At 65.7% G+C, this 22,884-nt stretch overlaps 1 protein-coding gene across 1 annotated transcript; it reads right to left on the bottom strand.

Annotated features, from left to right (window-relative positions):
• Positions 1–578: 578 nt before the first annotated feature.
• Positions 579–21,390, bottom strand: KCNJ4 (potassium inwardly rectifying channel subfamily J member 4). The gene is made up of 2 exons (XM_036458466.2): positions 21,121–21,390; positions 579–2,391 (listed from the first exon to the last, which is right to left on the bottom strand). The coding sequence occupies exon 2, from the start codon at positions 2,348–2,350 to the stop codon at positions 1,046–1,048; it is 1,305 nt and encodes a 434-aa protein (XP_036314359.1). The 5' UTR covers positions 2,351–2,391; positions 21,121–21,390; the 3' UTR covers positions 579–1,045.
• Positions 21,391–22,884: the final 1,494 nt, after the last annotated feature.

Here is a 22,884-nt window from a genome sequence, read left to right as displayed (position 1 = left end):
GGCACAAATATCCACACACATCCATATCCACACAGGCACCACACCCACCCACACCTCACACACAATGCACAGGCATGCTACATGCAATATACGCATGCATACCACACACATACCACACACACCCATACACTCACACAATGCACAGACATGTCACATGCAATACACACACGTGCATAGCACATACACATCCATATACCACACACAGAACGCACAGGCATGCTACATACGATACACTCACATACAACACACACACACACATAGCGCACACACCGCACATATACATGTCATACACACACCCACACCACACGCAGACACACGCTCATTATGTTGGTCTCTCTCTTCTTCCCAGCCCTCCATCTGCAGTCAGCCTACCCCAGTGGGCCATATACTTTATTAAAAATATAGAGTTACAAATCCACGGTCGGTCGGGGCTGGGTCCGGGGCCGGAGACACTCAGGGAGGGTGGCCCTGCGTCCGCCCGTGGGCTCCACCTCCACACTCAGACCAGCACCATCGGGGCAAGGAGCCGGCTCTGAGGGCTCCCGGGGGCAGCCAGGAGGGCAGGGCGGGGCCGCCCGGGAGGGGGTGCACGGAGGGACAGCCGGTGGATCCGCGCCTCCGTCCCCTCCGTGTACAGGGATTTACAAAAGAACGTCATGAGCAACAGGTCACAGTCATGCAAAGACACGCGCCCACCTGCCCTCCCCCCACTCCCCGCACCCGGCCCTCTGACGCCGCCCTCTGCAGCCCAGTGCGCCCCCAGGTCCTGAGAGCAAAGGGCTCGTCCTTGAGGATTGGTGGGGGAAGGACGGTGAGTCCGGGTCCCGGAACCGCCAGCGGGCAGGCGCTGGGCAGAGGGCGCCCGGTGCCCTTCCCGGTGTGGGCACCTGAGTCAGCGGGAAGGGGGCCCCAGCTCTGAAGCCCGCCTCCCTCCAGAGGGTCCCGGGAGCCCGGCCGGCGCCGGCCTGAGAGCGGAGGGGTGTCCCGGCACCGCACCCCCCGCAGAGGCTCCGGGAGGCGGGTGGGCGGGCGGGCGGGCCCCGGGTCAGATGGCCGACTCCCGGCGGTAGGCCATGCTGTCCAGCGGCAGGGTGGCCTGCATGCGCTCCAGGTCCAGGTGGCTGCCGAACTCCAGCATCCGGATGATGCCCGCCTCCTCCTTGGAGCCGGCCTCCAGGCCCAGCCCGGCCGCCACCGCGGCCGCCGCGGCCGCCGCCTCCTCCTCCAGCTCCTCCTCCTCGGGGCTCAGCAGCGCCAGCTCGTTCTCGTAGCAGAAGGCGCTGGGCGGCGGCGGCGGGGCGGGCAGCACGGTGATCTTGCTCTCCTGCAGCTCCCGGGCGGAGCAGCAGGGCGTGCCGGGCACCTCGTAGGTCTTGTGGAAGCGCGAGTAGTCGATCTTGTACTGGTTCTTCTCCTCAAAGAGGACAGGCTCGAAGCGGTGGCCCCAGAGGATCTCGCTGGCCAGGTAGGAGCTGCGGGCCTGCGTGGTCATGGCCGTGGCCTCCACCATGCCCTCCAGGATGACCACGATCTCGAAGTCATCCGCCTCCAGGTCCTGCCGGCTAATGCCGAACAGCGGGCTGGTCTCGTCGATCTCGTGCAAGATGGTGATGGGCGACACCAGGAAGATGCGGTCCAGGCCCTTGTCGAAGCCCACGTCCATGTCCAGCTGGTCCAGCGGCAGGTACTCGCCCTCCTGCGTGACCCGGGGCTTGATGAGCTGGGCCCGCACGTGGGCCTCCACGATGTGGCTCTTGCGCAGGTTGCCCACGCGCCACATGAGGCAGAGCCGGCCGTCCCGCAGCGCCACCACCGCGTGGTGGCTGAACAGCAGCGTCTGCGCCCGCTTCTTGGGCCGGGCCATCTTGGCCATGATGGCGCCGATCATGAAGGAGTCGATGATGCAGCCCACGATGGACTGCGCCACCACCGTGAAGACGGCCACGGGGCACTCCTCCGTCACGCAGCGCAGCCCGTAGCCGATGGTGGTCTGCGTCTCCACCGAGAACAGGAAGGCGCCCAGGAAGCCGTGGACGTGCATGATGCAGGGCTTGGGGGCCGCCGGGGCCCCCGCAGACGGGCCCGCCTCCAGGTCCCCGTGCAGGAAGGCGATGCACCAGAACAGGAGGCCGAAGAAGAGCCAGGACACCAGGAAGGCCGCCGAGAAGATCATGAGCATGTAGCGCCAGCGGATGTCCACGCAGGTGGTGAACATGTCGGCCAGGTAGCGCTGGGACTTCTCGTCCATGTTGGCGAACTCGATGTTGCACTGGCCGTTCTTCTTGACGAAGCGGTTGCGGCGCTTCCGCCGGGGCACGTGGGCCTGCCCGTTGCGGCTGTGCCCCAGCATGTCCCGAGGCGGGCGGGCGGGTCAGCGGGGAGACACGGGGCCTGGGGGGCGGGGGGGACAGACACGTGAGATGCTGGGAGCCCCGCTCTGGGGGAAGGACAGAAGGGGAAGCGCCCGGGCCAGCAGCACGTGACAGGGAAGGTGGCTCTGACCACAGGGAGGGTGTCGGGCCCTGGCCGGTGTGGTTCAGTGGGTAGAGCATCCGCCTGCGGAATCAGGGGTCCCAGGTTCGATTCCGGTCAAGGGCACATGCCTGGGCTGTGGGCTCGATCCCCAGGGTGGGGCGTGCAGGAGGCAGCCGATCGGTGATTCTCTCTCATCATGGATGTTTCTCTCTTTCTGTCTTCCTCTCCCTTCCTCTCTGAAATCAATAAAAATATATATATTAAAAAAAATAAACAAACAGGTAGGGGTGTTGGGACCGGAGCCAGCGCCTCTACAGCCAGCCCAGCTCCAGCACTGGGGTCTCTGCCAGGCCAGGAGCTGGGCCACCAGGATCCAGGGCCCAGCCCCAGCCCTCCCGCTGCCCCTCCTCTGCCCACCGCTCCAAGCCCGGGCTTCCAGGTGCCCAGCCTGCCACCAGCGCCCTGAGCAGAGGGAGCTGTGAGGCTCCGGCCCCTGCTCACCCCCGGCAGCACCCTCTGCCTCTGGGTCTTTCCGGGCAGGCTGTTCCCCTGTGCTGTCAACACGACAGCCACTGCCACCTGTGGCTCCTGACATTCGCTAAGATTAAAACTTAACTCAGTTCCACAGTTACACTAGCCACATGTCACCGCCAAGTGCCCGTGGCTGCCGGCTGCCACGCTGGACGGCTGACAGGACACGCCCAACACGCAGGAAGCCCCGCTCAGCTCCCGTCCTGTCCCAGACTCGCTGGGAGCAGTGGGAGGGGGGGACGACCCCATGGCGGGCCAGACAGGAAGGGGGACCCTGCGCGTGGCTCCGTGTGGGCACCGCTATTCCCACGTCACAGGAAGAGGGGCTCCGAGCGGGCCGTGACCTGCCCCCGGCCGCACAGGGGTCAGCGGGTCACGCCCAGGGGGGCTGCCTCTGTCCCCACGTGTCAGCTCCCGTGCGTCCAGCCTGCGGAGCCTCAGCCAGGGAAGGTCCCACACCCACCGACCCGACCCGTGTCCCCTTGGGGCACCTCCATCACCTCACTTCCTGCGTTTGTAGCCTGAGAAGGTAGGCGATCGCTCTCCGGGCGCCCTCCCGCCCCCCGGGGCAGGGGGAGCGGGCGGAGGCAGGCCGGGCTGTCAGCTGCCCAGCTGTTTGGGCAGAGGCAGCCCCTCCCCCCGCCGGTGGCAGGGCGCGCAGCTGGGCCCGTGGGGGGCGGGGGCAGGCCCTCCCTCATCCCTCTCCTCCAGGGGCCCCTGGCAGGGCCGGCCCGCGCCTCGGCTCCCGGGAGCGTTTTGGCCCGGAATTACATAAGGCTGAAAGTTTCTATTTTCTGTGCTATTCTTCCTCCTGATCTAATTGTGCATCTGTGGCAATGTTTATACACTTCCCCGCGCAGGACACCTCGGTTGCCGCAGCAACCGTGCGCGCCAACGCTGTAATTTAGAGATCAGCGGCTCCGGAGCCCGCCTCTTCCCGCAGAGACGCCCGCTCAGCCGGAGCGCCCGCCCCTCCCGCGGCCCCCTGGCCCCGCTCCCTTCCAGGAGCTCCCGGCCCCCAGGCCCCGGCGGAAGAGCCAGAGCCGCCCTGTAACTGAAGCTACTGGCCTGACCGGAGCCTCGGTTCCTCACCTGGGAAACGGGATGAGTGAGCCCATCCACCTGAAGACCCAGCTGGCGATGATGCCCTGTGATGCCGGCCCTTCAGGGGTCACACCTTTTCCCGGGCACCCAGGCTCTCTCCGCCACCCCCCCCACCCCACCCAGAGGCTCAACAGCCAGGGTGCCAGGTGCCTTCTGGCTGGAAGCAGTTTCTAGGGAGCGTCCCTGCCCTGCTCTGTCCCTCCCCCGGGCCTGCCTCCGTCACACCACGGGGGGAACTGAGGCTCGCTGATGTCCAGGCCCTCGTGTACGTGAGCCCGGGAAGCCCGGAGCAGGGACAGACCAGCTAAGGGGCCCGGGATGAGGCCGGGGCCGCCCAGGTGCTGCTGGGAAGAGGGGCTTCCCCCCGGAGGGCACAGGGGTGAGGCCGGGGCAGGGAGGAGGGGGCAGAGGGGACGGGTGGTGACCCAGCCTTGCACGGAGGAGGTCGCCGAGGCCCAGAGAGGGTGAGGGCCTTGCCCCAGGCTCTCTGCCCAGAGGGGCTGTCCCTGACCTGGCCAGGCCGCCCTCCTCCGGCCCGGCTCCTCCCCCGGCACTTCCCGCGGTCTGAGCGCAGCCTGGGCTCCCTTCCTGGGAACGGAATTTCTTCGGGAGAAGGAACGGGGATGGGACGTGCCGGCTGCGATTCACAAACCTCACGTCCTTCCTTGGCAACGTGAAGGCTGACCGTGCTGTGCCAGTCACCGATCAAAAAAAATGTACCGTGTCCTGGCCGGTGTGGCTCAGTGGGTGAGTGTCGACCGTGAACCAGGAGGTCACGGTTCGGTTCCCCGTCAGGGCACAGGCCTGGATGCAGGCTCAATTCCCAGGAGCCAGCCGATCAATGATTCTCTCTCATCATTGATGATTCTCTCTCTCCCTCTCCTTTCTTTTCTGAAATCAATAAAAATATATTTTAAAAAAATTTTACTACATTGCGAACATCTAAAATCTGAGGCCCCCTAGTCCAGACTTCCCTCGACAACTAGGGAAACTGAGGCAGAGAGCAGGGATATGGCACAGCGAGATGGTGCAGGTGAGCAGCAGGGCTGTGAGCTGCCTGGTCCTTCCTGAGGAGCTGGGGGAGGGAGGGGGGGGAGACCTGCCGGCCAGGGGTCCGAGGAAGTAGGAAGGAGACCTGCTCTGTCATCTCTTACATTTTCCCTCTGACTCTGTGGCAAAGCTGAGGTGCGATCCCTTGTCCACAACACTTTCCGGAAGGAAAGCTGACAGGGCGGCAGCAGCCCCCGGGGGTCCCAGCACCGGGCACGTCTCCCGTGCGCACGCTCACCACGCGTGGGAGGCGCGGGGCGGCGCCTCGGTGGCCCCAACCCCAGACAGAAGCAGGGGCGGGCCTGGGCCCCGGGCGGGCTGGTCCACACTCCCGCTGTGGGGCAGGAGCCACACGAGGACACCCCGCCGCCTGCAGGGCCTCCTGCCTCTCCTGGGGGCCAGGGGGTGACAGGGAGGGGAGGTGACTCGGCCGTGGGACCCACTGCACCATCGTCTGTGGCTGCTCTTAGGAGCTGACCTCGGACGGCCGGTCCAGCTCACGGAGCCTCAGCGGCCCTCCGTTTACCGAACAGGCATTGGCCAGGCCCCGCCCTGCACAGGGGGGCGAGGATGTCCCTCCCGCTGAGGAATCACAGGCTGCGGGGGGCGGGGAGAAGGATGGGGATAGGGGGTCACACGGTAGAAGTGGGAGAGCTGGGGTACCCATTCAGGTCTGGCTGGCTCCAGGCGCCTGGCTCAGCCCGGCCCCAGTCCCCGGCCCCCAGCCCTCGCCCCGGCCTGGCCCCGGCCCGGCCCCGGCCCCTCTGCTCTCCAAAGCCCTCGCTGGCTGTGCTGCGCTGCCCCCTGCCTCCCTGAGCCCGGGCCGCGCCGTCCGCATGCCTGGACTGCTTTCCACTTTATGGAATTACGTGCTGGCTGGGCACTTGTGTTTGGGGCGGCGAGGCCTGTCACCTCCGAGCGTGTCTTCTTTGGGCCTCGGTTTCTCCATCTGCGAAATGGGGATGCTGATCACGGTATCTACCCCACGGGGGCACTGTGGCGGCAAACGCCATCAGCGCTCGTCATCGACACTGCGGCTGGGATGGCCTCAGGCGTTGCAGGGAAAGGCACAGGACAGGGAGATGAAGAAGATGACGAATATGCCAGAAAACCTGGCTTCCAGTCCTGGTTCGGCCACTGACTGCTCAAGCCGATGCTCCTCTCTGTCTGCACAAAGGGGAGGGGTGTGGCCGCTCCCTGGGGGAGCAGGAAGGATGGAATGAAAGGAGGTGCCCAGCATCGTCTGCAGCGGGAGACTGGCTCTACCAGGGGGAGCAGGCCCGGGGGGCGGCAGGGCAGAGGGACTCACCCAGTGCCCCGAAAGGATGAGAGGGCGGGAGCGGGGAGGAATGCACCGTCCATTCCCAGCCCCCGAGGAGCTCAGAGCTGGCCCCGTCCGGCCTGAAGGAGGCCGCCCACCGGGTGTGGTGGTGTCCTCTCCGCTCTCACAGGGGCTGTGCGGGGAGGGAGAGGGCCCGGGCAGCTGTGCGCCCCTCAGAGGGAAAGGGGCTGAGGATGGATCGAGCTGGGGGGGAGGGGGGAGACGGTGGCAGGGTGTCTGCTCCTGCCCATGACCCCCTGCACCCCTGCAGGCCTCCGCCCTGCTCCTTGGGCCCTGGGAGGCCTGACTCTCTTCTCTTTGTGAATCCCGAGAGCCCCTATCTCCCCCTCCCCATCCAGTGGCTTCGACTCCCAGTCTCTGTCCGCTTTCCGCCTGTGTGACCTTGGGCAAGTCACTTCACCTCTCTGGTCCCGCACGCCTCGTCTGTGGGCGGGGCTAATGAGGCTGTAATGAGGAATCAATAGGACGGTGCACGCCACCTGCCCAGAACACGGTCAGTGATTGACAGGTGGCCAGAATCACTCCAAGCCCGACCCTGACCGGTCCTTCCCTGGCCTCCTCCCTGCACTTCAGAGCCCACGCTGTGTCCGCCTCACGCCTGCCAGCCTGTCCCACGGCAGCACGAGGACCCCGTGAGGGAGCGGGGGCCTGAGAACCGCTCAGAGGGGGCCGGAAGCGGGACCGGGGCTCCCTGACCTCTCTGGGGAGGGACAGGGCCGGGCCTACCTTGCACGCGGTCCTGAGGGCCGGACGCCGCTGGTCAATGGTGGTGAGAGCGCAGGCCATACACCGGGGCCTCAGCTAATGCCGTTCCGCCCCCACAGCGTCTTCCGCACCTGACATCCCCGCTCGCCGCGCCCTCCCCGGCCGGCAGGGTGAGGTCTGACGCTGCAAAACCCGCAAACAGCATGCAGCACCCACTTCCTCCCTGCGGGCTCTGCTCTGAGTGCCGCGCCAGGATCGATGCCTGCCACCCTCCCCGTGACCTCGGAGGAGTCACATCGTCATCCCCGCTCCAGGAGGAGGAGGTCCAGGCCAGAGGGGGTCAGCGCCGGCCGGTGTCACACAGCGCCTGAGAGGCAGCGTCCGAGCCGGACCCCGGCGACCGATGCCAGAGCAGATTCGTCAGACACCGTTCTCCTGCCTCGAAGAAGCCCCGTGACACCGCACCTTTCCCCACGTAGTTTCCCCGCTGAGTCAGCACCCCGGCCCCCTGGGCCAGTGACATCCATCCTCCTGGAGAGGAGGCACTGGCCGCGGGGAGGGGAGCCGGGACCCCGGCAGGTCCTGGATTCCCGGTCCAGCCGGAGCCTGGCCAGCAGGCGGCTCTGTGCTCTGAGGGGCTCTGCCTCCAGCTCTGCACCCCCCCTCTGGCCCAGCCCCCGGCCTGCAGGAGAGAGGGCTGAGAGAGAAGCATGCCCCAGACTGTCCACACAGGCCTGGGCCATGGCCGCTGGCAGGAGCCGGTGGCTGGAGGACTCCAGGCCCAACCTGCCGGGTGCCCTGGGCCGCAGCCACACTGGGCGCTGCCCTGGAGGAGACTCGCCCTGCCCCCCCCGGCTCCGCCCCCAGGAGGCTCTTCTATTGATTACTGTCCCACCCACCACAGGGGCGCCCCAACCGCCTGCCCCTCCCCCTACAAGGATCTGGAGGCCAGCGGGGCTCCCCAGCTTCTCCTTCCCAGAACCCCAGTCTCTCGCTGGCGGTGCGTCCGCTCCCCGCGCCCCCGGCCGTGGCTCGGACCCGTGGCTGCCCACTCCACCGCGCCCTTGGTGACGCTTATGCTCGCTGGCTGCGGGGCCGGCGGGCGCCAGCTACGGGCCAGGGGGGCCGCCCCCCAGCAAGCGGAGGCGGCAGCACCCCGAGAGCCTGAGGCCCGGTCTCCCCGCGCGAGGACGAGGGGCTCTGCTCGGCGGGGGGTCCCCAAAGGCCTCTGGGAAAGTGGCATTTAACCCAGACCCGAGTCATGAGCGGGAGCCGTGAGAGCTGTGTCTGTGTGAACGGCAGGGTGTAGAACATTCCAGAGAGTCTGGTGTGCTGCCTGGCCCGTGTGGCTCAGCGGTGGAGCATCGATCGACCCATGCACCAAGAGGTCACTGGTTCGATTCCTGGTCAGGGCGCCTGTCCAGTAGGGGACGTGCAGAAGGAAGCCAATCAATGAGGTTTCTCTCCCATCGATGTTTCTCTCTCTATCCCTCTCCCTTCCCCTCTCTCTAAAAACCAGTAAAAACCCATTTTTATAAGGAGGTTTCGCCCGGGATGGTCTGTACATGTGGGTGTGAGTCAGAGGCACAGCAGCCCCCGTGTGTCTGGGCGGGAGAGGACCGGGTCCGAGGTGACAGGCTCAGTACGCAGTGGCCCTGGCCTGTCCCGACGGAGACGCTGGCAGGTCAGACCCAGGTCTGCGCGGGGTCGGACCGGTGAGACCTTGACCGCCCGGGGATATTTTAAGCTGCCAGGGCGGAGGAGATGGCAGGGACAAGAAGGCTGGATGAGCAGAGACAGGGCTCAGACCCAGCCCGCGCCTCCGCACAGGGGACCTGACACAGCAGAGGGAGGCGGAGTGCAGGGACAGAGGACACGGGGACAGCGGACAGCCAGCGGCGGAGCCAGGAGGGGGTGTTAGCAGAGCCGCCCAGGTGCCCTGACCAGCCCCGCCATCGGCCCACCTCCCTTCTCCACTCAGATACCCTCCCTCCGGCCAAAGCGGAGGCGGGAGGTGTGGGGGCAGAGGCAGCTGTGGTGGGAGCAGAGGTGACCTCCCCGCAGCCCACGATGCCCTCCCCAGCCTGGCATCCCACCAGGGGTGGGAATGGGCGTGGAGATCCCTGTCCCTTAACCTTGACCTTGGCTCTCAGCAAACCAGCCTCCAGCCTCCTGGGCTGCTGGTGCAGGGAGGGGGTGTCCGAGAGCTTGGGGGAGTGGAGGCAGCACCCCCATTCCCACACACGGGACCCCTGGGTCTTGGCTGGGCTCAGAGGCTGCCCCTAAGAGGAGGTGGAGGGAAGGGGTGCACCGGGCAAGGGGAGCGAGAGCCACCTGCCAGGCCTGCTCCCTCTCTTGCTCTGGGCGGCCTGGGAGGCTCCGGAGAGTCTGCGACACGTGCATGCCCCTGGGGCCTCGGCCTGCGGACCCTCGCGCACCTCCTGTGCCCAGCCTGGCAGCAGCCCGCCCCCCGCCCCCCTGAAAGGCTCAGCACGCAGCCAGAGAGGAGGAGGAGGGAGCCGTGTGGGTCTTCAAGACGCGTTTCCAGCGAAAAAAGGCAGCCGCGATGGGTACCAAGTATAGTATCCACCGTTTGTACAAAAAAGGAGAGGGAAATTTTTAGATACACACATTTGCTTGTCTGCTCCTCTGCGGATGGAGACCCGGGAGACGGGTGCCACTGGCTGCCTCCGGGGAGGGGAAGCAGGTGGCTGGGGATGGGGTGGGAGGAAGGATTCTCACTGTATTCCCGTTGTGTCTTTTTTAATTTTAGAACCATATGAATGTATTACCTACAGGAAAAAGAGAGACACTGGGAAGGTTTTAAAATTAGTGTGCACGTGTGTGTGTGTTTCTGAGGAGGATCGCGGCATTCGTAAGGTGCTCAAAGGGGACCGTGATCCCAGCAAGCTCGGATCTGCTTCCCGGCGCGCGCTGTGCGGCCGCGGGAGAGTGCCTGCGCCTCTCTGGGCCCCGTCCATCCGAAAGGGGGAGAGGAGCGCTCTGCGCGCGCGTTCGAGACGGAGGGGAGGGCTTGCACGCTGTCAGTGCAGAGGCCCTCCTGGAAGAGGGGTCTCAGTGTCACCTCTCGTCCTCCCCACAGTCCCCGAGGGCCCGGTGGCCCCCACTGGCCTCCCCGCGGCTCTGATGGAGGCCCCGGCTGGCCTTCGCCTCCGCTGAGTCCTCCAGGCCTGCGGGCCGCTCTCTGGTTGCCCTCCTGGCTCTCCCTCCTCCGGCCTCTGCGTGCCCACCCCCTGCAGTGCCCGAGCTCACGGTGGCCCCTGTCACCCTCCCAGCCGTGGCGAGCCAGCTCAGCTCCTGCTTCCCGCGTCCGCTGGGTGCCCAGGGGCATCACAGACTCAGCATCGAGAGGACCCACCCACCGCCCCTCCCCTGCCTTCACCCCCCTCTGACCTCCCAGGAGGGGTCCGCTCAGGCCTAGCAGTCGGCGCGCTGTGGTCCAGCGGACATTTAGTGTTTGCTGGGGCCTCGGGAGACCCCGGGAGGGGAGCTGCTATTTTCATCCCTGCTGGGGGCTCAGGAGCTCCCCCAGGACTGGGGCCCGGACGCCAGCCCCACAGCCAGTGCATGCAGCCTGCCGAGGCTCCCTGCTCAGAGCCACCTCCTCCCCGCACTCCGCTCCTCTCCCCCTGCAGCCCAGCCCCACGGCGGAGGCCCCACCGTGCTCCTCAGCTTAGAGCAGAGGGGCTTTCTGCCCCTCTGACCTCCACCTGCCCCTCCCCACCCCACCCCTGCCACCTGGGCCTTCCTCCTGTCCCTGAACACACCTCATCCATTCCTAACTGGCTCTTCACACCGGCCGTGCCTCTGGTTGGAGTCCTCCAGGACTCCATCGCCCACCCTTACCCCCGTTCAGGTGGGACTCAAAGGCTGCCTCCTCCGAGAGACCTCCCCCCCCCCCCCCCCCGGGCACTCTCCGTCTGTCCGTCCGCCGGTCCGTCCGCCCGCGCCCTGACCCCCTCCCAGCCCTGATCCCATTGCATTTGCAATCTCCTTAAGTGCAGGGACCTTGAGTCTCCGCCTCACCCCGGAGCCCCAGACGCTCCATCAACAGCTGGTGACTGACAGAGAAACAAGATAATTCCAGCCGTCAGATCCCCACAAAGGCCCCTGCGGGGCGACGTGGCAGAACGTGACCGAGCAGCGGCTATTTTTGTCGCTATTTTTGCTGTAGCCAGGGAGAACCTCTCGACAAGGTGGCCGCCGAGTGGAGACCAGACAGAGACCTTCTGCTACCCGGGGGCGGGGCAGGACGTCCAAGCCTCGGCCACAGCCTCACCCGCCGGGGCCGCTGGCTTCTCCTCGCCGACCCTCCGGGGTCCTCGGGGGGTCACGGGGCACCTGTGCTTCGTACGCCGTGTCCTGGGCCCGAAGGGTAAGCTCAAGGGCTGGGGGGGAGGGGGACGTGCAGAGCGGAGCCGGGTGCAGCCAGCTGCCTCAGGAGGTCAGACCGCGGGAGGGACAGCAGCCTCCGCTCCGGCCCCAGCATCCCGGCCCCCCCACCGCCAGGAGGGATGTCGCTACGAGAGTGCCCACTATGTGCAGGCCACGTGCTAGGTGCTTACTCACCGTTTCTGCCCATCGGCCCATCTGGCTCCGGAAGCCAGAGACTCTGAGACTCCATTCATTCACTCATTCATTCATTCATTCATTATCACCCTACATGTATGCTGAGCTGCAGTGGCATCTGCCCTCCTGCCTGGCACGCCTCTAGCATGGCTCAGTGCCTTGCCCCGGAGGGCACTCTGTGAATCACTGTGGAATGAACACTTACTGAGCACCTACTATGCGCTGGGGGAAGACACGTGAGTAAGGCTCAGCCCCGCTTTGCTGAGCTCCGAGTGTCAACACGTAGGATAGGAAACGAAGGGCGTGCAGGGGGGGAAGAGAGAAAGTCCCCATGGGGCAGGCGGGGAGCACAAAGGTGAGGCAGGGCGGGGCCGGGGCCGGGCTGGGCAGAGAGCAGGACCTAGGGCCTGGGGAGGGGGTGGGTGGACAGAAGGCTCCGGCCTGGAGCTAAGCAGGCTTCTGGGCAAGAGATGGAAGGTCTGAGGACGGAATAGCCGCATCCCAGAATTCTCCGCGCTTACGTTTTAGGAACTGAGCATCCTGGGAAGAAGGAATCTGCACCCCCTGTCAGGGCCCCCCCCCAGGACTCCTATACGGAGAAGCAGCTTGACCAAGACCCAGAGTAGAAACAAACAAATTGCACGTGGCTACTCATTATATAATGCGTATTTGAGAAGCCGAAACAAAAACAAAAAGATGATACTTACTCTCCCTACATGCAAAGTGCTTGCTATTTTGTTTTAAAAAATAAGTAATGTGCCCTTGTTGGTTTGGCTCAGACTGAAGGGTCCTGGGTTCGATTCCAGTCAAGGGCAGGTGCCTGGGTTGTGGGCTCGATCCCCAGTGGGGGGCATGCAGGAGGCAGCCAGTCAATGATTCTCTCTCATCATTGGTGTTTCTCTTGCCCCTTCTCCTTTCCTCACTGAAATCAATAAAAATAAGTATTGAACTCACTAAGTCAATTTTACAACCACTGACGGGTCAGGACCTACAGGCAACTTATTAATTTATTTTAAATATATTTTTTAAATATGTTTTTATGATTTCAGAAAGGAATGGAGAGGGAGAGGGAGATAGAAACATCAGTGATGAGAGAGAATCATTGATCGGCTGCCTCCTGCACACCCCCCTACTGGGGATGGGGCCCACAACCTGGGCCTGTGCCCCGATTGGGAAATGAACAGTGACTTCCTGCTTCACAGGTCAATGCTCAACCACTGAGCCGCGCTTTTTATTGACTTTTAGAAAGAGGAGAAGGGAAAGGGAGAGAGAAACATCGATGTGAGAGAAACAGCAAGGGATGGAGCCACAACCCGAGCATGAGCCCTGACGGGGAATCAACCCCGTGAACTTTCTGTGCACGGACGACGCACAGCCAGCTGAGCCACACCAGCCAAGGTGGACCTGCGTGCAATTTGAAAACCAGACCTGCGGGGTGCTTAGGGGCTGCGAGCAGGTTGCAGTGGGGAGTTAGGGCTTGTCTGGAAGCTGTGACCAACTGTGCGTGGACCATGGCTTTTGGGGGGGCACATCCATGGGAGGAGCTGCTGGAGGTCCGGGGAAACATTGGAAGGACAGGCTGTTAGACCTTTAGGGTCACAGGACTGCTAAGCTGCGGCCCAAGCAATAGGAACGCTGGGTTCTGATCTAATCCCTTCCCCTGCACCCGTGTGAGCCTGGGGCTGCTCCCCTCACAGTGCTCCCCGGCAGGGCTGGCACAGTCCCATGACAGGCGGCTCGCCCTTCCTCAGGGGGACCTCTGCAGTGTGGGGAGTGAGCTCTGCCGGCCTACCCCTGCAGCCGGGGACGGTACCCCCCGTGGCTGGCTGCCCGTTCCCTCGTTCATCTCGGGGACCCAAGCCAGCCCGGCACGAGGCCACGGCCCACTCTGTACCCCACCCCGTTCCCCTCTTCCTTCCCCGCAGCCCCGTTCCTGCCCCGGGGCTGGGGGCAGTGGCGCTGAAACCAACCGCCAGAGACTCTTTCCAAGGTCAGGTGGCTCAGGATCTGCAGCTGCAGGCCTGGCGCTGGTGCCAGCCAGCCCTCCCCCGCCCAGCAGGCCGGGAGGGCTGAGAGGGCACAGGGCAGGACGCCGGCCAGAAAGGCAGGATCGGAAGGTGCGGGCTGGTGAGTGCGGGGGCCGCCAGCCTGGAAATCCGCCAGGAGTCGCCACGGAGCGATGGGGCCACACTCCACACAGGCTCCCGGGCCCTCCCGGCAGCCCCCCACACGCTGGGCGCCAGCCACCCTGGGCGCAGGGCAGGGGCGCTCAGAGGGGAGAAGGCTGCCCGAGGCCACAGCCCTTCGGGGTGGAGCTGGACTTGCACCAGGTCCGCTTCCCATCCACAGGCTCAGCTGGGCCCGCCCGGGAGGGGCTGCGCCTCTGGGTGGGGGCGGGGGCAGGGGAAGCGGCCACCCTTCCTCTCAGGACAGGCTGGGTCCCTCCAGCCCCAGGGTGCAGAGCAGAGGCCAGTGGGAGGCAGGTATCAATCAGCAGAACCTTCTAGAGACAAGTGGGCTGCCCGCGAAGGCGGTGAGGTGTGGAGGGTGTGGAGGGTGTGGAGGGCTCGGATGCCTGTGTGTCAGGGTGCGGCAGCCCCCGTGTCCCCCGTCACCCACTGTAGCCAGGGCCACTCTAGTTCTGCACCTGCGCCCCCCCTTATGGCCTCAGCGTTCCTGAATCACTGGCCCCACTCCGTCTGTGCCCCAGGCTGAGCAGCCCCTTAACTCCCACAGGGCCGAGGCTTGGGGTGGGGCTAGGAGAGGAGCTGAGGGTGGGGGTGGGGCTGGGGGGGCTGCTGGGAAGTCCCAGAGGCCAGCAGTGAGACCTGACTCCACCACCAGGTCAAGGTTGAGCCAACTCCCTCCCCACCAGGTAAATGGGATCAGGGCCTCACAGGGCACAAACCCTCCTCCCCTGCCTCGCTGAGGTCCCCTCCCGCAGGCCAGGGAGCTGGGGGGCCTGAGAACAGGAGGAACAACCAGAGGGAAGAGCCAGGCACACACACACACACACACACACCCCCCCCCGTCACCACCGGGGCCCAAGTTTCACACAGGAACTAAGGAAGGTCCCCGGGGACAGTGAGCCGGGCAAGGTCGTGGTGGGGAAGTAAGCCGCTGAGCTGGGCTCCGAAAGTCCTTCCTCATTCAGCGGCCCCAGCTGCCGCCCCTTCCCCTCCTTCCGATCTGGGGGTTTGCTCAGGACAACCCAGCCATGGAGGGCACGTCTGAGAAAGAGGGGGTGTCAGCAGCCCTGGGGGAGGGGAGCTCTGGGTTCCAGTCCAGCCCCAGCTCTGGCACCGTTGCTGGGACCCGGGCAATCATTGTGGCCTCTGGCCTCGGTTTCTCCATCTCCCACCAGATGCTGGGGGGAAAGCAGACACAGGAGCAGAGCGGGGCCACCAGGTAGAGCCAGGGAGAGTTTTCTCCGTCCTTCCAGGCCCACGGGGGGGCCTCTGCCCAATGCACCCCCGTGCCCTGCCCGCTGTGCCCACCGAGCAAGCCTAGGCCAAAGCTCCCAGCAGGCAGGTCACCATGACAACGCCTTCACCCTGCACAGCTCCGGCGGGGTCTCAGCGACCCCTCTCCTTGACCTGCCCATGCCCCCGAGGGCACCTCCCCTCCCCACGCCCAGAGGCCAGATGTTCCTGCTGCTCGACCAGGCTGGTCAGCAAGTGGCCAGGCAGCCCTGGGGAAGAGAGGGACCCTCGCAGAGAGAGGAAGGGAGCCCCAGGCTCGAGGACATGCACCCTCCCTCCTCAGGAGGACCCATGGGGCCCAGAATGACCGGAACTGGGAGCAGGGGTGGGACAAAGGACATATGGCCCCTTCTGGCTGCGGGGCCTTGGACAAACCCTGGCTTCTCAGTTTACGTCCTTTTTTTTTTCCCAGAGAGAAAGGGAGAAGGGAGAGGGAGAGAGAGAAACGTTGATGAGAGAGAAACCTTGACTGGCTACAACCTACACGCCCCCTCCTGGGATCGAGCCCGCAAACCAGGGCGCGTGCCGGGAACCTCAACCACTGAGCCACACCAGCCAGGCAAGCCTCAGCTCCTTCACCTGCAAAGTGGGAGTGACGGGCCTCGGAGCACGGCAGGCAGGAAGGAGTACATGAAGTCACGAATGTAAAGCCCAGCTCAGAGCCTGGCACACTCTGCCGCTGGGTCACCCAGAAACCTCTCTGTGCCCCCAGCCACTCATCAATGCCATCACCTACCTGAGTAAGCCGTGTGTGAGTGGGAAAGTGTGAGTGTGCACGTGTGACTATGTGTGCCGGGAGGAGACGGGGCACGGCACACCAGGGGGAGGGCAGGGGCCACCCCAGCATTCCTCCCGTCCGTCGGCCTGGCCTGTGTGTCCCGGGAGAACAGTGGTCTGAGGGCCAGGCAAAACCCAGCCCAGCCCCTCTCTGCGTGTGCCCGGCCGGCCCCTCCCCTGGCTGGCCCTGTCCATCCTCAACGGCCGAGGCCCCAAGCCTTTCCGCTGCCACAGGGACCGACAGTGGCCACGGGTGGCCCTGCCCCAGGCTTTGGGAGTTGGGGGGCTGAGTCCCCAAGCAGCTTGGAGTGTGAGCCCCCTGCCCCCGCCCCCGCTGTACCCCACCCACCCCCACCCCCCGGAGGGAGCGTGTGCGCGCCTCAGGAGCGAGCGCGCGCGTGTGACTCAGGTCTATTCATAGCTGCGCTGCACCAGCTGCGTCGTCACAAGCAGAGGGGCCTCAGCCCATATTATTATTCCAATTACCATCTGAATTAAAAGTTTGAGCAGCCATCAGCCCACGTAGCCAGGGGGAGAGGGAGCAGGAGGAGAATAAAGATGAAAAGGAGAAGGGCTGGGCCTGGAGGTCCCCCCCAAACCCCAAGGAGGGCTGCGGGGCTGAGGAAGCTGCAAGGTGATACCTGCCCCCCCCCCCAGTTCCTGCCCCCAGCCCAGGGCCCAGGGCCCAGGGTCCCCAGGGGGGGCGGGCCCAGCACGCTGGGATGGCAGCCCAGCGGTGGCTACTTGGTGGAAATAACTCATCAAGCCCGTTCTCGGCTGCACGGATGGGCAGACCGAGCTAGAAAGGGCAGGGAGTTGACCTAAGGTCACACAGGAACCACACCCTAGGCTGCCGGCTCTGAGACCCTCTCTGGCAGGCCCCCTACCCCACCCCCACCCCCGTTTCCCTGACTTCACGGGCTGAGGGGCACGGACCTCTGAGGGCGGCTCTGGGCAGGACCTGGGAGGACAAAGGTGAACCTGCCGTCCCTGCTGGTTCCCCTTCTTGTTCTCCAGGCTCCATCCCCTCCCTGCAGTCCTCGCCTCTCGGCCCCGGGCCAGACTACCCTGAAACCTGCACCCCAACCTCAGACCGCACACCACCATCAGCCACAGGCCCTCCTCACCCACTGGGGCAGGGGACAGAGCCCCGGCCCAAACTCAACGCTCTGGGTGCTCTTGGGGCCGGTCATCCACGGTTTCTGGACCCCAGGCTTCCCGTTTGCAGAATGAGCTCTCCCTCGGGTGTGCTCAGGATGGAGCCCCAGACAGTCCTTGAGGGGGTGTCACGCGATGGGGGCGACAGGCCATCTCCTGCCAAGATCCAGGCCCGGGGAGGGACGTTCTTCACGCTCCCCAGACTGGCCTGCACTCAAACCCGGGCTCCTCCGCTTCCCTGCTGTGTGACCTTGGGCAAGTGACACAGACTCTCTGAGCCGTGGCTCCCCCATCTGCGGCACCGGGACATCCACTGGACACTGTGGGGATGCTGGACACTCAGGACGAGCTCCTGGCGACAACGCGTTTCCGTGCTGGGAAACAGGTAACTGATGGAGCTGCTTCCCAGAACCTCCCCGGGGAGAGCAAAGACCCCTGGGATTTCGGAGGTGGCGATGTCATTCAACCTCATCCAGGGCCGGGGTCACCGGGTCAGGATCCCTGGCACATCCCCATCTGGGTCTGCTTCAATAGCTCCGGCAGGGGGGATGGGGAGCTCACTACTTCACACAGCACCCTCAGACGCTGCCCAGCCTCCTCCTCTGGCCCTCTGGAATCTTCCAGAGGAGCCACGACCTTTCAGCTTCACCCCAGGCAGCCTGAAACCGGCTTCTAAATGACCCTGAGAGGGAGCTTTACAAATGGATCACCCGAGGGGGGGGGATAAGCCTAGGGCTGGTGGAGGTGGGCCAGAGAGAGGAAGGGAGCCACGGTGGGGCTGGGCCCTCACAGCCCCTGGGTCCAGTCTGGGTCGCCACTCTGCTCCCTGGGGTTGGGCATCTGCCTGCCTGTCTCCAAGCAGGACTGGGAGCCGGGAGCCCCAAGTTCAGGCCCCAGTTACGCTTCTTCCACCCCTGAACCATCCCTGTGCCTTGGGGGGCTCCACTTCCCTCTCTGGGCCTCGATTCCCGGTTCTGTGAAGGGGGGGGGGGGGGGGGTGCGCCGGAATAGTGACTTGAAGCGCCAAGCCTGGTGTCTGAAGGGAGACACTGTCCCCCTGCCCCCAGGAGCTCAGGGCCTCTGAGCGTCTGTGGTTTTGGGGCCAGAGACGCTCTCTCTCCTCCTCGTACCCCTCTTTCACATCTAGTGCCTTTGCGGGTTCTGCTGTCCCCATTTCACAGGCGGAGAGATGGAGGCACACGGAGGGAAAGTCACAGAGAGCAGTTCCCACTGAGGCCTCTGTGCCCAGAGCAGCAGAGCTCAAGGGCGTCTTCTCGCAGGAGAGGCACCGGGCTGAGTGGCCAGCTGCTCCCCGTACAGATGCAGACTCTGCACGGGGCGGGGCGAGCCCTGCCCAAGGTCACACGGGGTCCTGAACGAGGCTCCGGCTTCCCAGGCCCCCTCGCCCGGGGCCAGCAGCATGGTCCGACCTCCTGCCCTGACCTGGGGTCTCCCTAACTCAGAGCCCTTGCCGCCTCCAGGCTGCCCTCGCTGCTCCCAGAAGCCCCCACCTGGGCCTGAGGCAGGAGGGTAAGCAGAAGTCGGGGGGGCACGTTGCGGGTTCACCGCGGCCCCCCTCTCCTCTCCCTGTGCAGGGGGAGCTGCAGTGATGTAATGCGCTCAGCTCCCGTCCGGGTGCCAATCTCAGGGAGACGACAGATTGCGTGAGCCAAATTTGGCATCCTGGGGGGAGAGGCACGGAAAGTGGAGACGTGGAGGAGAGGAGCGAGGAGCCTGGGGAGGGGCAGAAGCCCCCCTGCCCCGCAGACCCCGGAGGCGCCCGTCCGCCTGCCCACCTGCCCCGGAGGCCTCCCCTCCGGACCCTGAGCGGCCGGCCTGGCTCTCCTGGCCCCTCCGGCGCCGGTGCTGCCGGCCCCGAGCCTCCCCGCCCGGCACACGCTCCAGCTCCGCTTCCCGTCGCCGCCGCCCGTCTCTTGGTTACCATGTTGCCGGTTGTCATGTCGCTTACATGTTCTCGTGACTCAGTGGTCCCTGCAGAGGGGCCCCCTCCTCCTCCTCACCCCCCCTCAACGCTCGCCCCCGCCTCCCCCAGATCCACATTAAGAACCAGCCCGCCCTGCAAGCCTACACGGTGCCTCCTCCCCTTCCCTCTTCCCCGAAGCGAAGAAATCTTTTCACGGCATCTCCTGCCGCTACTTCGCTCTCCTCCACGAATGTCTGTTAAGAACCTACTGTGCCCCAGGCTCGTGCGAGCTGCCTTCGGAGACACGGCACGGTCTGTAAGTCACTCAGCAACCCACTGGAGCCACTACCATCATCCCCATTCTCCGGTTGAAGAAACTGAGGCTCAGAGAGGTCAAGACGGCGACCCAAGGTCACCCAGCAGAAACTCAAGGCTGTCTGTTCCCAGTGGCACCAAAGGTGTTTTGTTTGTTTGCTGGTTTGTTTGTTTTTCTGGGAGAGGAGCTTCTTTTTCAAGGGTAACCCAAGGGATCCCAAAACCCAGATCTTCCCTCTAATTCCTGGACCCTCCTCTCCCCGGTCAGCCCTCCATTTTCAGCCATATTTCCCCCTCCCCATTAGCTGTGCACTTTCCCAAAGGTAAAAGGAATCCTAACTCCCACTTGCCCAGCCCCGTCCGCAGCCCCTGAGCTGCCCTCGGCTCACTGGAGCCCAGGGCCCTCCTCGGGGGTCAGAGGCAGGAGCGGTGTCGAGGGTCAGGGAACAAGTGACTTGTCCAGGGAGCTGGTTCCCCGAGCTAAGCTGGCTTCCAGGAGCCTGACTGGAGGACACGCAGGCCCACTGCCCGGCGGAGGAAGCCCCCGAGAGCGCCCCTCCTCCCAGGGGAAAACAGAGCCGAAGGTTCTAGGCTCAGTCCTCCGGCTCCGGTGTGAATACGGAGGGTCGGCTCCATGGCCAGCAGCCTTTGCTCCTGTCAGGTGGCATCCCAGCCTTTATCCCACGGCTCCTGTCAGCCTTCTGCTCCCTTCATCTCAGTCCAAGCCAGGGCCATCCTGTGGTTCTCAGGCCCCCAACGTCCTGGCTACAGGCCCCCAGAGCCCTCACGCTCTGGAGATCGCAAAACTGGGTGTGCAGGAGAAGCGGGGTAGACATTTTACATGCGTGTGCACACACATGCACGCACACAGTCAGGGTATGGCTTCCCTCTGGGCCCTGCCGTGTGACCTCCCTCCCCAAACTGCCTTTCCCTTCCACCTGCTGCTCAGCATCCTGCTGCTCCGGAGGCCCCACCTGCCTCCGGCCCCTGCGCCACAGGCCTGCGTGCTGTCTCCCCCCCCCCCCCCCGCACCCCCCCCCCCGGGGGCCTGGGCACCCAGGCGGACGTGGGTGCTGCTATGGGGGAGACGCAGCATGTTGCAGGGGAAGTCTCCCTGCTCTGGGGCTCATCCAGCCCTCTCTCCGCTCCGGTTCTCCCTCCGGGGAGGGGAGAGCAGCCGTGTCCCTCCCCACGGGGGGCCTCAGACCTGGGAGGTGTGAAATGCCTCATTCACGGGGTCCCTGACCCCGCACCCTGGGCAGGCAGGGCTCAGCCCTGGAAGCGGGACTCTGTTCCCGGTCAGAGGGAAGGGCCCTTGGCAAACCGGCTGCGCTGGGGATGGGAACGGAGCTCTCCGCCCCCCTGCCACAGTCACCTGCCTGAAGCTCCTCTGGAGCAACTGGGGGTGGGCGGAGGCAGGGAAAGGTCGTGACCGGGGCAGGAGGCCAAGGCCAGCTCAGCCCACCGCTCCCCCGTCCCTGGCATCCCCCCCAGACCTCGCCACTGGCCACTGCCGGCAGACAGAGGGGCAGAGCTCGCCAGCTCCCGGGAAGGCGCAGGGACCGGGTCCGCTGGTGGATAAGGTCCCGGGCGCCCCGGGCCAAGCAGCCGGCCCAGGACACAGACCCACCGCGCGGGACAGACAGGGACTGCGGGGCCAGGCTTACCGCGGGGCAGGGTCCGAGGGGGTCCGCGGCTGCGGCCGGCTCTACATCCCACGGCGGCGTCCCGGCGGGGAGAGGGGGTCCCGGCGCCCTCTCCCTGAACCTGGCGGCCGGCCCGGCCCCTCCCAGGCGTCGGGGGTTCGGTCCCTGAGTCTCCTGCGTCCTGCGCTCGCTGCCGCCGCCAACTTTCAGCGCTGCCCTGCGCGCCCTCCGCGCCGCCGGGGCGTCAGCATCGCGGGGCCCAGGCCGGCTCAGCGCGGGGCTCCGGGGGCCATGGCTCCCGCCCCCCCCGCCCGCCGGCGCCTCCCTGCGGCTCCCGGGCTGCCACGGGGTGCCCCGCCCCGCGCTCACCCTGCCCCGCTGCCTGCCTCCCGCCCAGACCTCCGGGCGCACGGCCGTGCTGCCACCTGCCCCGGCCCGTCCCCGCCCTCCGCCCCGTCTCTCCGCCCCGGTCTCTCTGTCTCTGTCTCCCGCGCCGTCTCTCCCCGCGGGTCTGCTCCGTCCCGCGTCCTCCTCGCCTCCCCCCGCCTCCCCCTCTGCGCTCGCCTCCCCTCTGCGCGTCTCCGTCTGCTCCCGCCCCGTCCTGTCCCTCTCTCCCCCTGGCACGCTCAGCCCCGCCGGCTCGGACCCAGGCTCGCCCGCCGCCCGGGAGCCCGAGCTCCGCCGCCGCCCGCCCGCCCGCCCGCGGCGCCGAGAACTCCAACTCGCTCACGCCGCCCCGTTTGCGAGACTTTCCCCTCCTCGCACGTGACCCGCACCCGCTGCTGCGGGGGCTGCACCGCCGCCGCCACCTGCCAGCTCGGGAGCCCGACGGCCCGCGGCCCGGCCCGCCCTTCCCCTCCGGGGGGAGAGGGGGCATCAAACCCTCTCCCACCGCCCGGCGCGCGGGGCTGGGGGCTGCGTGGCCCCGCTCCGGCCCCAGATCCGGTCCGGGTTTTCCTCCTGCCTCCAGGAGCGCTCCTCCCAGAGCCCATTCGGAGAATCCGCTCCGGGTCTTCCAGCCCCCCGGCAGGTGGAAAGGGTCCCTGTGCCGGGAGGGAGGGGCGGGGGTGGGACAGGGCTGGTCCTGGGGTCCCGGGACAGGGCTGGTCCTGGGGTCCCTGGCTCCGGGCGGCCCCCTTCCCCTCCTGAAGGACCCGCAGTGAGGGGCCCTGTGCACCCCGCTCCTGCTGGAGAGGCCCTCACAGTCACCGAGGGCAGCACCGCCCCATTTTACAGGCTGGGAGACTGAGTCCCGAGGGTCACAAGCCTGCCAGAGTCACCCAGAGAGGCAGAGATGGCCCAACCCCCAGGCTCTGGTTCTCTGCGTCCCGTTACTTCAAAGTGTTTTTCTGTGGGAGGGTCGTGTCCTGATTGTGCCACAGGTCTGGGTTTCACACACTCTGGACTGGGGCGGGGGGGGGGGGAGTCCCCAGCACCCCTGCCCCTGGGGAGCCAGCCACTCCCCTGGCCATTCTGCCACCTCACTTCACGCTCCAGGACGCAGGTGGGAAGTGCTCCTCGGGGCAGTGGATGAGAGGACACCAGGAGGGACTTCCAGGAGCCTGGCCATCTCTGACTACCCCCAGTTAAGAGAAGGAGAGACTGAGGCACCCCGAAGTCAGACTGAGAACTTATTGAATACAAAAGCTCCCACTCCTTCCAGCTGGCCCCGGAAGATGCCACCAGCTCAGGAGCCACACCACGTGAACCGCCGTGACCGCCCCCCCTGCCCCCAGACTCCCCACCGAAAGGATCTGGTCCCCACTTTGGGGGTGATGCACAGCC

Source organism: Pipistrellus kuhlii, unplaced genomic scaffold (assembly GCF_014108245.1).
Source record: "Pipistrellus kuhlii isolate mPipKuh1 unplaced genomic scaffold, mPipKuh1.p scaffold_m20_p_3, whole genome shotgun sequence".
Classification (NCBI taxonomy): domain Eukaryota; kingdom Metazoa; phylum Chordata; class Mammalia; order Chiroptera; family Vespertilionidae; genus Pipistrellus; species Pipistrellus kuhlii.
Note: the sequence above shows the minus strand (reverse complement) of the source record. Positions and strands in the feature narration are given on the sequence as shown.

Bases quoted from the DNA above. Each gene is read 5' to 3' on its own strand.
- KCNJ4 (XM_036458466.2), bottom strand. From the start codon at position 2,350: ATGCTGGGGCACAGCCGCAACGGGCAGGCCCACGTGCCCCGGCGGAAG.